Source organism: Theropithecus gelada, chromosome 13 (genome assembly GCF_003255815.1).
Source record: "Theropithecus gelada isolate Dixy chromosome 13, Tgel_1.0, whole genome shotgun sequence".
Taxonomy (NCBI): domain Eukaryota; kingdom Metazoa; phylum Chordata; class Mammalia; order Primates; family Cercopithecidae; genus Theropithecus; species Theropithecus gelada.
Genome location: NC_037681.1, coordinates 10,844,845 through 10,859,037, shown reverse-complemented (window position 1 = coordinate 10,859,037; position 14,193 = coordinate 10,844,845). Strand labels below are relative to the sequence as shown.

General features: G+C 47.1%; 1 protein-coding gene across 2 annotated transcripts; it reads left to right on the top strand.

Annotated features, from left to right (window-relative positions):
- The first annotated feature begins 2,550 nt into the window (after positions 1–2,550).
- C13H2orf40 (chromosome 13 C2orf40 homolog) lies at positions 2,551–14,193 on the top strand. 2 transcript variants are annotated; one of them, XM_025354184.1, is made up of 5 exons: positions 2,707–2,752; positions 7,629–7,847; positions 8,658–8,705; positions 10,640–10,797; positions 13,798–14,193. In XM_025354184.1, the coding sequence occupies exons 2-5, from the start codon at positions 7,763–7,765 to the stop codon at positions 13,957–13,959; spliced, it is 453 nt and encodes a 150-aa protein (XP_025209969.1). In that variant the 5' UTR covers positions 2,707–2,752; positions 7,629–7,762; the 3' UTR covers positions 13,960–14,193. The 2 variants fall into 2 exon arrangements, with proteins under 2 accessions (XP_025209970.1, XP_025209969.1); XM_025354185.1 differs by lacking the exon at positions 7,629–7,847 and having other exon boundaries at positions 2,551–2,752.

Sequence of the window (14,193 nt, the reverse complement as noted above, 5' to 3'; positions counted from 1 at the left end):
TAATTCCTAAAGTGAGGGGTTGGGAGGTGGGGCCTTTGGGAGATGATCAGGTAAAGAGGATGGATCCCTCATGAGTAGGATTAGTGACCTCATAAAAGAGCCTCAGAGAGCTCCCTCACCCCTTCTACCATATGAGGACACAGCAAGAAGGTGCCATCTAGGAAGCAGGAAGCAGGACCTGATCAGACACCAAATCTGCTGGGGCCTAAGTCTTGGATTTCCAGCCTCCAGAACTGTGTGAAATCCATTTCTGTTGTTTATAAGCTACCCAGTTTATGGTATTTTGTTTAGCGGCCCAAATGGACTAAGATAATAAGTAAATATCGTTGAACAAATAGACAGATGAAAAGGAACTTAGATATCAGCGTAAGAACTGACATAGTGTCTCCAGGCTGAACACATGAGTTCAGCGGCCCCTCTGAAGGCAGAGTGAGAGGCTCCATGCTACAGAACCCTCTTTGATCATACCCCGATTAAGTGAAGATGGTTTTTTTTTTTTGAGATAGTGTCTCTTTTTGTCACCCAGGCTGGAGTGCAGTGGCACGATCTCGGCTCACTGCAACCTCCGCCTCCTGGGTTCAAGTGATTATCCTGCCTCAGCCTCCCAAGTAGCTGGGACTACAGGCATGCGCCACCATGCCTCGCTAATTTTTGTATTTTTGTAGAGAGGGGGTTTCACCATGTTGGTCAGGCTGGTCTCGAACTCCTGACCTCAAGTGATCTGCCCTCCTCAGCCTCCCAAAGTTCTGGAATTACAGGCGTGAACCACCATGACCCCCCTTAAGTGAAGAGAATTTGAATGTCATATTAGAAGCAGATATTGGTAGCAATTTGGGGTAAGGGGGGGATGATCTCCACAAGATAAATAAGAGATTATAGCCATTATGTTTAAGGTATGTTCTAAACCAATCCAAACAGAACATTGGCTTTTCATGTGCTTTGATTTTTCTTTGTAATGATACATTTCTTGTCCTCAGGCAAAAGTAAATACATGCCTAGTTACTTTTAAAACTCCTATCCCCTATTCTACAGTTTCCTCAAGGGTTTAGAAGCACTTCTCCAAGATAACTTGATGTGTAACATTATCCTTCTGATTCTCTCTGACACCCTGGGCTGTATCACTATTTAACTCTCAGACCCACTTAGCACTTTTTTCTGTGGTCGGCCACCATCTGCTTTTACTAGCTCAATGTTAGAAGACTTCTTTCTCCTTCCTGCTGGAGAAATTCAGCTGCATTGCATGGAGAGCTAATTATGTGGAGGGACAGTAAGCACTTACCACTGGAAGGTATGTTAAAAAAAAAACCGACTGGGTGCGGTGGCTCATACCTGTAAGTAATCCCAACACTTTGGGAGGCCGAGGCCAGTGAATCACCTGAGGTCAGGAGTTCAAGACCAGCCTGGCCAACATGGTGAAATCCCTTTTCTACCAAAAATACAAAATTAGCCGGGTCTCCTCGGGCATGCCTGTAATCCCAGCTACTCAGGAGGCTGAGGCAGGAGAATCGCTTGAACCCAGGAGGTGGAGGTTGTACTGAGTGAGATCAGGTCACCGCACTCCAGCCTGGGCAACAAGAGTGAAACTCCATCTCGGCGGGGCGGGGAGGGGGGGTGGGGGGGGGAAGGGGAGGGAGTGAGAACCTTGGTGAAGGAAAGAGGTAATCAGCTCAGTTCAGGGCGGATCTGGGAAGACAGGAGAGGTAATCTCACATCACCATCCTTTTGTAGCCCAGGCCTGGAAAGCAGAATTAGGTGACCCGTTCAGAGTCCGTTGGGATAAAGTTGTTCTAGTTTTTGTTCACTACCCCGCCTTTTACGTGTCCTCTACGTTTGAACAGGCCCGTTACTGGGATGCAGTTCTGCCTTTCCCTTGGGCCTCACCTTAACATCGCTGAAGTGTGCCGGGATTACAGAGCGGGCAACGGGAAGCAGTGGTTTTGTTCACAGCTGCAGGGCACCAGGTTCCTGGTTTCTCAAAGGCTTTTCTATTGGAAAAGTTTGGGTGAGACGATTTCCTGGACTGCAGCTCTGAAGCCAGACTGTGGAGTCTTTCAAAATATCGCAAAAACCGGCCCCGCCTAAGGCATCCTTAAGAGCAGCTCTGAACTAAGGAAATTCCAAAGCTCACTTTACAAACCAGGCAGAAGCAAGGCCCCCAAACAGTGGGGGGAGGGAGATGGGGAAGGAAGGGGCGAGGAGTAAGGGGAACAGTGGCACAGCTGGGGCGGACGGAGAAAGTGGGGGAGCCAAGGATAGACCCCAGCGCTGGGATCTGGCAAGTCCTCCCTCTGGATGGCCAGGGGGCCTCGTCCCTTCTACCGATGCCTTCTGCCCTTCCCTGGGTCTCCGGAACCCAGCTTGTCCTCACCGCTTTCGCTGCGGGCAGCGCTGGCCACGCGGCGCCCAGCCGCTGGCGGTTCTCAGTGGCCGAGCATCGCTGGCCTTGGAGCCCAGGCGCTGCGTTCCATTTGGGGCAGGGGCGGGAGAGCGCTGGGCGCAGCCGCTTGGCCCTCAGCCGTTTGGCGCGGCGCCCACCCGCTAGGTCCCGCCCCGGCAGCGACGCAGGGATAACCCGCGGCCGCGCCTGCGAGCTCGCACCCCTCTCCCGCGCCCAGTCCTCCCGCGCAGCGGCTCGAAGTGCGCCCCTCGCCCGACTGCTCGGGCCCTGCTGCCATGGCCGCCTCCTCCGCGCGGCCCGCTGTCCTGGCCCTGACCGGCCTGGCGCTGCTCCTGCTCCTGTGCTGGGGCCCAGGTGAGCGGGGCAATGCCAGGCTGATTGATAGCGGCACCAAGGGTTAGCCCCGCGTGGGGCTTCCAGGGTGCCCGGGGAGAGCGATCGGTGATGGGGTGGCGGCGCAGGGACCCATCCTTAGCCTAGGCAGGGCCAAGGGGGTGGTAGGGGACCGGGTCCAGGGTTTTGCACTCGCACGAGTGCGAAGTTGTGCGCTTGTGCGGGTGGAGGGAGTACCTGGGTCAAGGGGAGGGTCTCAGATCTCCCGGGCAAGCTTGGGAAAGGAGGGCCAGGCATCCGAAGGGTGGGCAAGTTGTGTTTCGAGGCTTAACGTAAGGGGCAAAGGGGTTGTGGGGGTTTTACGCAGCTGGTAACCCAGAGGAGGCAAATAGCACCATCACCGCGATTCCCTTCCAGGCAGTCGCTTGGTAACAGAGTTGACTTGTGCTTCCCCGCTGGGTCAAGTTGCAATTTGCAAAGCTGGGTGCAGGCCTCACACCCCAGAGAGGGGAAAGGCTCTTAAAGGAGTAATGCTTACTTTTTTCTGCTTCGCGGAGCTCCCAGCGAATCGGTTGAAAACTCTGAAAATTCCCCGCTCGCTCTCTGTAAAACGTGCATTCACAGGCATACCCAAATGATGGGTACTCCGACATCTGACCTCTGGGCTCCACAGGCCCCACTTTAGGAACCATAATCTGAAACTGTGGTTTGTCCTGAGTTACCACCTTCAGTGGGTAGGAGGAACCTTTATGGTTCACAAGTGGCCTCAGGTACACATGACTGCCTTTGAAGCTTACATCTTGGGGAAGCAGGCATTGTGACCTCAGAGTTACTGGTGTGTGAACTGACTTGCCCAAGAGCCTGAGACTGGCTCTGTCCCACTGCAAAGCAGCTGGGCACTGCCTAATGTAAAAGGTAGGCTCACTCGATTGCTCAGTTTCTGTATTTTGCTCTTTCAAAACAGGTATGAAAACTAAACTCCAGGTTAGAAGAGGCAGGGGACATTCAGTAGGAGCCCCGGGGTTGCTAGAACAGCAGGAGAGGTAGTGGGGTTTGTCCAGGTGGGGGGAATTACTGTTCCACATTAGAATCACAGGCGAAGCTAGTCAGTCATTTCCAATTGTATGGTTTACCTGCCTCCCGCTCTTTGTTCTTGCCATTTTAAGAAGCACATCTGGGCCGGCCTTGGTAGCTCATACTTGTAATCCCAGCACTTTGGGAGGCTGAGGGGGGGGCAGATCACCTGAGGTTGGGAGTTCGAAACCAGCCTGAACATGGGGAAACCCCATCTCTCCTAAAAATACAAAATTAGCCGGACGTGGTGGCACATACCTGTAATCCCAGCTACTCGGGAGGCTGAGGCAGGAGAATCGCTTGAACCCGGGAGGTGGAGATTGCGGTGAGCTGAGGATCGCGCCATTGCACTCCAGCCTGGGTAACAAGAGCGAAACTCCGTCGCAAAATAAAAAAAAAATAAATAAAAGAAGAAGAAAAAAGCACATCGGAATAAGTCGAGTGAGCATTGGCTACAAGCCATTTATTTTCAGGACTTGTATTTTATTTAGTTTATATGTAACTCAGTGATAGAAGTCAGTTAAAATATTACTGAGCTGAGATGGGATGTAAAAGTTTTTATATAATGAATTTTTTTTTTTTTTTCTTTTTTTTGAGATGGAGTTTTGTTCTTGTTGCCCAGGCTGGAGTGCAATGGCATGATCTCAGCTCACCGCAACCTCTGCCTCCTGGGTTCAAGCGATTCTCCTACCTCAGCCTCCCGAGTAGCTGGAATTACAGGCATGCGCCACCACGCCCAGCTAATTTTGGTTGTTGTTGTTTTTTGGTTTTTTTGTTTCTATTTTTAGTAGAGACAAGGGTTCTCCATGTTGGTCAGGCTGGTCTCGAACTCCCGACCTCAGGTGATCCGCCAACTTTGGCCTCCCAAAGTGCTGGGATTACAAACGTGAACCACCATGCTCAGCCTACAATGAAAATCTTTATGTAATCCCAAAGGTGACTCTTTATACCACCTCCAAACTTTTTTTTTTTTTTTTTTTGAGACAGGGTCTCACTTTGTTGCCCAGGCAGGAATGCAGTGGTGTGATCATAGCTTACTGCAGCCTTGATCTCCCAGGCTCAAGCAATCTTCCCACCTCAGCCTCCCAAGTAGCTGGGACTACAGGTGTGTGACACCATGCCTGGTCATTTTTTTTTTTTTTTTTTTGCCTTTTTTTTTTTGTGCTTTTAATTTTTAGTAGAGATGAGTCTCACTATGTAGCCCAGGTTGGTCTTCAACTCCTGGGCTCAAGTGATGCTTCTGCCTCGGCTTCCCAAAGTGCTAGGATTATAGGCTTGAACCATCACGCCCTTCCTCACTCACAAACATTTAATAAAGAAAATGACAGTGGCCCTTTCTTGATCAATTTGTTAATACTAAGCACCTTCAAACGAGCATTTTGCAGCTCTGAATTTGCTGGGAGAGCTAATACTAGACAACTGGATTGGATAAATTCAGGAGTGCTTATTATTGCAGCCTAGAATGAACAACTGATGATATTGGGTGAAAAATCCATAATACAGAAAAAAATCACAGCTGTTCTATTGTTCCTTATTCTTTTCCTCAAACAACTTTAGTGTAGTGTCCAATTATATGTACTGATATGGAGTTCGGTGTGTAGTACCTGGCACAGTAGCAACATTCATAATTCATAATTTGGGACTTATTTGTGCTTTTCAGTCTATAGCTAAGGTTTGGCAAGGCTCTCGTTTCTGGAGTAATAGTGATATACATTTGCTGCAAGAAATTGCAGCCTCATGGCAAATGCCTAAACCCAATGTCTATTTCAACATCAGACCACATTTCATTCATTAATTGTTAAGCACTTTTACAGAAGGCAAACAGATGGAGGGGCCATACTTAATTCTGTATGCACTACCCTGTGAGCTGTTAGAGATTGACAAATGTTAAGACATTAATGAATGCTATTATTAGTGCCAAGGATCGTATCTGTCTCCCTTGGCAAATATTTTCATAGATTTCTTCATTGAATATAAGCTTGGAAGAGAAGTAGAACATTTAACAGTAGTCCCACCCCCATCTAATTAGAAAATCCCCTCTACAGTAGCCTGGTCAAGTGCTCATCTTTGTTTATTTATGTTCAGATGCCTCCAGCAACTCTTAATCTCAAACCCCTCAGGGCCATTCGTCCCATCTTGGGTGGCTGTCAGGGTGTTAGAAACCTTCATGCTCTAACCTATGGCCCAGTGGCCCCTCAAAGCCATTGCTCTACTCCCACCAGTTTCCTTCCTTCCTTCCTTCCTTCCTTCCTTCCTTCCTTCCTTCCTTCCTTCCTTCCTTCCTTCCTTCCTTCCTTCCCTCCTCCCTCCCTCCCTCCCTCCCTTCCTTCCTTCCTTCCTTCCTTCTTCTTTCTCTCTCTCTCTCTTTCTTTCTTTCCTCTGAGATGGAGTCTTACTCTGTCACCCAGGATGGAGCGAAGTGATGCCTGGTTCATTGCAACTTCTGTCTCCCAGGTTCAAGCGATTCTCCTGCCTCAGCCTCCCGAGTAGCTGGGACTACAGGCATGCACCACCACACTCGGCTAATTTTTGGTATTTTTAGTAGAGACGGGGTTTCACCAAGTTGACCAGGCTGGTCTCAAACTCCTGACCTCAGGTGATGTGCCTGCCGTGGTCTCCCAAAATGCTGGGGTTACAGGTGCAAGCCACCGCACTCAGCCCCACAAGTTTTATTTCTCTAGGTTAAACATCTAAATTCCTTTAATTTCTTCTCATGTAACATGTGCTTGGGCCCTAGTCCTCTCTGGGCACTCTCCTTTGACCACAACTCCAGTTTTTCTGTGACCTTTTTCAAGTGAGATGATGTGAACTGAACTAAATAGTAGAGGGGAGGTCTGCTCAGAGCTGTGATGGAACAGAGACAGGACAGCTACTTTCTTTTTTTAAGTATCCTTTATTGAACAGCCTAAGATTGCAATGGCTTTTTAAACAACTACATCACTGTAGACCGACCTGAGCACAGACAGCAAAAACCACTGCAGCTCTCCCACAGGCTGCTGTGCACTACGCTGATATCTTAGCTCGTCACCCAGCAGACTCCCAGCTCTCATAGGGAAGGTGCGAGGGAAATCACCACCTCTCTTCCCTGGCCCTTCAGTGTGGTCCCTAGAGATCTTATGAAGCCATTTCCATGCCATTAAACCTCGAAAAATTGGGTGGCCATGTAATTTATCATCCAAGCTAAAACACTTTTGAGAGCAAAAGGAGGCACTATCATTAATTTACAAGGACAAGAGGTATATACCAGGGCTGTCCCTGGACAGCCAGAAAGTGTGGCCACCCTACCCGTGAATTACGACGGAGGCACTTAGCAGGAAATAGACTTAATAAGTTCTAGCAGGTTCTCTGTCCCATCCCAGAGGGCAGACCAGCAGTCTCCCTGGATGGCCCAATGACTCTGAAGGCAGCTAGGTAGCACTTTAATTCAAATGCTGCAGGAGGTTAGTAGGTTAGGTGGCTGCTTACGGACCATGGGTGTGCTAAGTGACTTGGGCTGAGAGGCATTCGAATTCAAAATTTGTAAACACTGGGTATGCTAATAAAATGCATCCTCAGGTAGGGCAGCCAGCTTGTAACTCTTGGCTATGGATATATTTTTCTCCCCAACTCCATAGTAAATTCTTGATGCAGAGGTTCTCTTTTAAAACATTTATTTTTTCCCCCAGCTTTATTGATCAATTTATTTATTGATTCACAAACAAAGCAGGGCTTCTTAATTTTATTTGGGTCACAGACATTTTTGAGAGTCTGGCAAAAGCTATGGTTCCTATTCCCAGAAAATTTGCCTTTGCAGATGCAAACACAATTTTACATGCCTTTCCAGACCCCCTGGAGCCTGTCCATGGAAGGAGAGGCTAAGAACCTTGCTGAGAAAGTGGTCACGATTACCTCCATCCTGGGGCAGTTCCTTACACCCGAAGATGCACTACTCACTACTTACGATGTCAGCATGTCTGCATGCAACAGTTAAGGGTCAGAGGCTTCTATAGGTCCGCAAGCCAGTGCGCTGGGTGGAAGTGTGTGTTCTATCAGGCCAGACAAGGTATTTTCTATTAAAAATTATTGAGCTGATCAGAAACACTTTTGAAAGTGAATACAAATAACAGCAAGTGGTACAAATCATGCCTGATTTTAGGATGATCTGGGCAAGATACAAAACCCGGCTGCACTTTTAGAGAGTGAAGGCAAGTTCCCCAAAGTGTGGGAGCCTGACTCCCATTTCTGCCTGCCTCTGTCTTCACACGGGCGACCTCTCTGGATCCTGTCTTCTTCTTATACAAACACCAGCCACTGGATCTCTATCCCTCTAAATCCCATACGATAACATCTTGAGACCCTCTCAGTGATGGGTCAGGCTGAAAAAAAAAAAAAAGAAAAAGAAAAGAAAAAAAATTTTAAAAATGAAAAATCTTGAGATCCTTAACGGATTATATCTGAAAAGATCCCATTTCCAAATAAGCTCACATTCAGGGGTTCCTGGTGGATCGGAGTTTCAGGAGGACACTATTCAACGTATTACACCATGAAGCGAAAGTTTGCAGGAAGATAAGCATGACAGATGGCTGCCCCTTATAGTAAGACACAGGGCTAAAAGAACTGCATCACTCTGACTGGCACAAATCGTAATGCCCTTGGTCTGCTGTGGTCATTATCACCAGTATTAGCCATGGGCAGCCTGAATTGTTTGTCCTGCAGGACAGGGAATACAACAAGCATTAAATACTGTGATGTTACCAACTTGTCAAATCAAGCCAGGGGTCCGCAGTTCTTTTTTCCCACTCTGATTTCTGCCTTTGAGAAATTGAAGGGAGCAGTGTCACTCTGATATGGATTTCAATTTTCATTCCTTTAGGTGGCATAAGTGGAAATAAACTCAAGCTGATGCTTCAAAAACGAGAAGGTAAATATACCCCAAATGGATAAGGGATGCATTCTTAACTGGATGGAAATGAAGTGGCAATATGGAATGTGCTCGCGGGAGTCTTGTATTTGGAAAATCAAAAGTGTTTACTCCTTAAAAGGTTAGCATATATGAAGGGCTTATTCTGTGGGTATGTGCTATGGTATTTTATTAGATAAATATTGCCAGTAAATGTCTGAAAGTTATTTTTCTGAAACCTGTCAGTGTGGACTCTAAAAGAAACAGTGGTACAGTTAATTGCATGCTATTTATTTTAGGACCATGAAGCACTTCAGAGATTATCTTTGGAGCACATAATCCTCAGCTGGTGGGGCAGGCGTGGAACAGCACTGTTGCAGTAGTCCGTGTCTCCCATGAGCTCGTGGGGAAGGGTTTCAAACAGGAAAGCCTTTCTTGTTATTAGCCTCTGTTTTGAAAAATGCATCTAAGATAAATGTGACGGTGGCAAAATGTCATAGAAATTGAACAGTCTGGGGGTCACAACACACAGGTTCTGGACCTGCTGTAATTAGATCAGGTGAATCAACTGTGGGGTCTTGTGAATGTCATTTTCCCTCTCCCAACTTTCATCTCTATCTGTAAAATTCAGAATCCCTTAGAAATGAAAAAGTGTGACCACACTTCTGATGTGACCATTTAGTCACTTATTCTTTCCCTCCTAGTTTACGGGGGATTCTAGCAGGCTGAACTTCCTGCCTGAAGTGGGGTCCTCAGTCGTTCTTCCCCACACCCCCTAGTCGCTGCTCAGGGACCCTCCCACAGGTGGCTGGAGAACAGGCGGCCACCCTTGCAGGCAAGGAGTTCCTTGGGGGCGTTCCCAGCATCTTTCCCTGGGTTTCCAGCCACCCATGAATCCCTGGCCCACCCCCAATCTCTGAAGCGGCTCAGAGTGTCCCCTCCCTGTGTTGTGTGGTGGTGAGAGCCTCACCTCACCGATGTCCAGGGATGAACAACGCCCTCACAGAACCAGCTTGTTATAGGTGAGCAAGTTGCTGAGGCAGTCACAACTCCTAGGTGTGCATCCCGCAGCCTTGTCTCGGTTCAAACCAAGAAACACATATTGAGCACCTACTGTATACAAAACAGTGTAACAGTCCCTGAAGGGACTGCAAACAAAAATCCCTGCTGATATTTATCCATATGACCAACAAACGCATCAACCCTGCATTTGCATGATCCTGTGCATTTTTCCTAACGTCTTTGAGAAGGACTGTCCATCCACTTTTATAGATAAGGGGACAGGGGCTGAGAACGTGACAGCAGGGGCAGAATGCCTAATGGCACAGTGGCTTCCTCGAGCACAACCTGCAGAAGTGGTTCCATTTCAGCAATTGAGACTGTGATGGAAAGGCGTTAGGAGCAGCAGTATGAGGGTGCGGGTCAGTATCCTGCATCAATGGTCAGACTGTGAGGCGCAGAGAGGCATTGGCTTAAGGGAATTCTCTGTCTCAGCAGCCTGGTGTGAGAATCAGCTCTACTGTTGGGCAGGGTCTGGTCCCTGCTCACTCAGGGCTCGTCATTCCAGTTCCTTTCTCTTACATAATCTCCTGAGCCAAGCACAACCTTCTTGTGTTTGCAAATGCAATGGACAAGCCCGTATACCTGTGTGGCACTAGACATCCAGTCTGTTTCTTGAATGATGAGCTGAATTTCATTTCTACCCTGAGGACACAGAGGTTGAAGTTTAGTCCATGCCTCTTTAGATGGCTGTACCAAATAGAACTTACCAACAGGAAGCATGGTAATGGATGCCGTGAGGCTGTGTCACATTGCCACATGCAAGTAAGAATGAAGTTGAGAGTTAAAATCTTCCTATGCATGGTGGTGGGGATGGAATGTATAACAGGGATTCACTGCCAGTGAGGAAGGAAGTCATTCTTTGTGCTTTGGGGATGGGGAATTGATGATTTCAGCACCTGTTCCAACTAAGACCAAAGTGGCCGTTGATGAGAACAAAGCCAAAGAATTCCTCGGCAGCCTGAAGCGCCAGAAGCGGCAGCTGTGGGACCGGACCCGGCCCGAGGTGCAGCAGTGGTACCAGCAGTTTCTCTACATGGGCTTTGACGAAGCGGTGGGTGTTGCCTCTGGCTGCAGGCCTGGCTTCCACAGGGCAGGGTGGCAGGGAGGCAGGGAGGAGGCGTGGCTCGGGGAAATAGGAAGCAGAAAATTCAGCTTTGCTGTTCATTCCTAAAGTAAGGGCCCCGTCATATGCCAAGAGTTATCAGGCACTGGATCACGTTACCTATGGTGTAAGGTCAATGGCTGGAAGTTTCCACCAGGGCACATTCAGGAGGCAGAACCCAGGGCAGTCATGAACCAAAACAGCGGGGACCTAGATTCATCGAGAATCTGACTTTCTGGGCAACCCTTTTAACTTGGCTGAATGGTTTTGCCAGGGTATCCTTAAAATAACTCACAATCCCCCAAAATCTTTTCACTTTTACCTTGAAGACTGTCAGAAACAACAGGGATGCCAGGATCTATGATGATAATGACAAGAGATGAAAAAGGACCTGTAAAGAAAGGATGGGTCTTTGTAGAGGTTTTGGGGAAAATTGGTCAATGCACTTATAGGAAAAGATGTTTTACAGTTCATGCGCCTAGATGGCACTGGTGGACGCATTCATTGAATGAAAGACAAAAGGTTTATAATCTTAGGCTCCCAGCTGGGGTGCCTGTGCAGGTGAGACGGCAGCCCATGGAAGTCATAGATGTGGCCACATGGATGTCCGTCCACGGTGACTGACCTCAGGTGATCCACCCATCTCGGTCTCCCAAAGTGCTGGGATTACAGGCGTGAGCCACCGCGCTCGTACCTGCATGTTAAACTCCCAATGCCCATTTTAATGATGGTCATCAAAGAAATGCAAATTACTGAAAGAGGAGATAGCATTTTTGTCTATCAAACAAGTAAACATGTAATTTTAGTTTTCAATGAGAACACCAGATGCCGCTGAAGATTCCAGAAAACTGTTGCTCTTACATGTGACTCACAGGAATGCGCAATTTGACAATACTCAGAGATACTTAAACGCGATTCCACCCTTGCCCCAGGAACCTCACTAGGAAGAATGTGGTCTAAGTAAAGGGCAAACTGCACAGAGATGTAAATAACAGCACCTGCCTTTTGGGTTGTTGTGAATGTGAAGTAAGTTCATACCTCTAAGTACTTAGAATCATGCTCAGCTCAGTTTGGCTATACGTGTTCAGCTATTTGCACAGAAAAAGAAAAAAAGGCAAAAAGACACTTGGGAAACAAGTAATATGTCCAATGGTTGGAAATGTGAAGGACATTATGGTATAGTCACATGATTTCATTTTATGTAGCCATTAAAAATGATCTGTCTAAGGGGTTTAGTTTTTTCTTCACCTACTGCAGTATTGTGTATACACCGTCTAAATGAATCACGTGCGCATTGTGAAAAACACTTCCAACTGCCCAGTTGGAGGTCCTGCCCATGAAAAGCCCATCTGCTCCCTGGTGGGGCTGCACAGGCCATGAGTCCTCCCTCTACGTCTCACACAGGGAGGTATGAACTTACTTCACATTCACACATGGCGGTGGGCAGAGGTTGCAGTGAACCGAGATCGCGCCACTTCACTCCAGCCTAGGTGAAAGAGTGAAACTCCCTCTTAAAAAAAATAAATACATAAATAAAATAAAATGAGAAAACCCAAGAAGCAAGATTGTTTCACCGTGGCCAAGAATGTTGTATTATGGGAGAAGCAAAATTAGAGATGGAGCCAAAGAAGTCGGTGTCCTCCTTCCCAAGGCAGAGGCTGAGGTGGGCTCAGATGATTCAGACCCCAGGTACAGAGAATGGCAGCGAGAAACTGGAATCATGCTCTTTAGCCTAACACTAGCTGGCCCACTACCCACTGAGAGTGGATGACCACTGAGACCCAGAGACCACAGTCATGGGCTAGATTGGGGATTCCAGCCTCACAAAGTTCTCAAATATTAATGAATGTTCATTGGCAGTCTTGTTAAAATAAAAACAAGTTGCTGAGACCCAAACATCAGAAAGTTCCATGCAGGAGGCATGGAGTAGCTGGTGCCTGAGAACCTGCATTTGTGATTTGGATGCAGGGGTGCATGGGCCATGCTTGGAGAAAAACTGGCCCTGCACCCCAATAGCATGACCCGTTCACCCGCCCATCTGTCATCTCCCTGCCTTTTTGCTCTCACACTAAATCTCTTGCCACATCCTGAGCATCAACACACGAGTGCTAGTCTAAATTAATCTTGTACCTTCACCACCACCAAAGAAAAATTAGTATCTTCTTCTTAAAAAAAAATGTATTAATAGCCAAGATCAGTTGCCCAAACCAAAAACCTGAGCATCATTCTACACTTCTTACTCAGCTTTAGCTTCTCTATCCCTTTTATTATCTGTAACTGTCTCTTCTCATATCTGTCACTCAGGAACAGTAGGCTTCTTGAAGGCAGAGACTCTGTTTTTGGCAGCCTTCCAGTGTCCAGCACAGGCCATGATACACAGTGCCCATCTCAAAGCGTTTGCAGAATAAATAAGTGCATCTGTGTACACTCTAACCAACAACACAGGTATAAGAGTCACCATCAAATGTACCCCCAGTTCTCTGCCCTAGCACTATAATAGGCCAGTGCAGTGGTTGATCTAACTCAGGCAACATTTATTAAGCATCTACTACATGCAATATAAAGGGCCAGGCACAGGAATGGGGTAGGAAGGTAAGACAGTGTTTGCCGCAATAAGATGTGGCCTAAGGGTCAGGCCAAGTTGTTACTGCATTTGGGCAACTGTCCATTTGATGTACAGTTTAAGTCTGGAGTATATTTAACATATATTTTATAAAAGTTTGCAAAGGTATGGGGCCTGCATTCCTTTGGAAAAAGATAGCTTTTATCAGAGTGAATACTGCTGACCGTGTTGGCCTCTGAGCACAAGAATACGATAACAGGGAGTTACTAAGGGTTGTTAATCACTGAAGAAAAACCACCATGGTGAAAGCCCATAGGTAAGATTAGGTCTTAGGGGACTGTGTGCCCTTAAATCCGTTCTCTATCATTCTCTCTCTTTTCCTCCAGAAATTTGAAGATGACATCACCTATTGGCTTAACAGAGATCGAAATGGACATGAGTACTATGGCGATTACTACCAACGTCACTATGATGAAGACTCTGCAATTGGTGCCCGGAGCCCCTACAGCTTTAGGCACGGAGCCAGTGTCAACTACGACGACTACTAACCATGACTTGCTACACGCTGTACGAGAAGCAAATAGCGGTTCTCTTCATGTATCTCCTAATGCCTTACACTACTTGGTTTCTGATTTGTTCTATTTCAGCAGATCTTTTCTACCTACTTTCTGTGATCAAAAAAGAAGAGTTAAAACAACACATGTAAATGCCTTTTGATATTTCATGGGAATGCCTAACAATGCGTCTCATTTAAAAATAGAAATAAAGCATTTTGTTAAAAA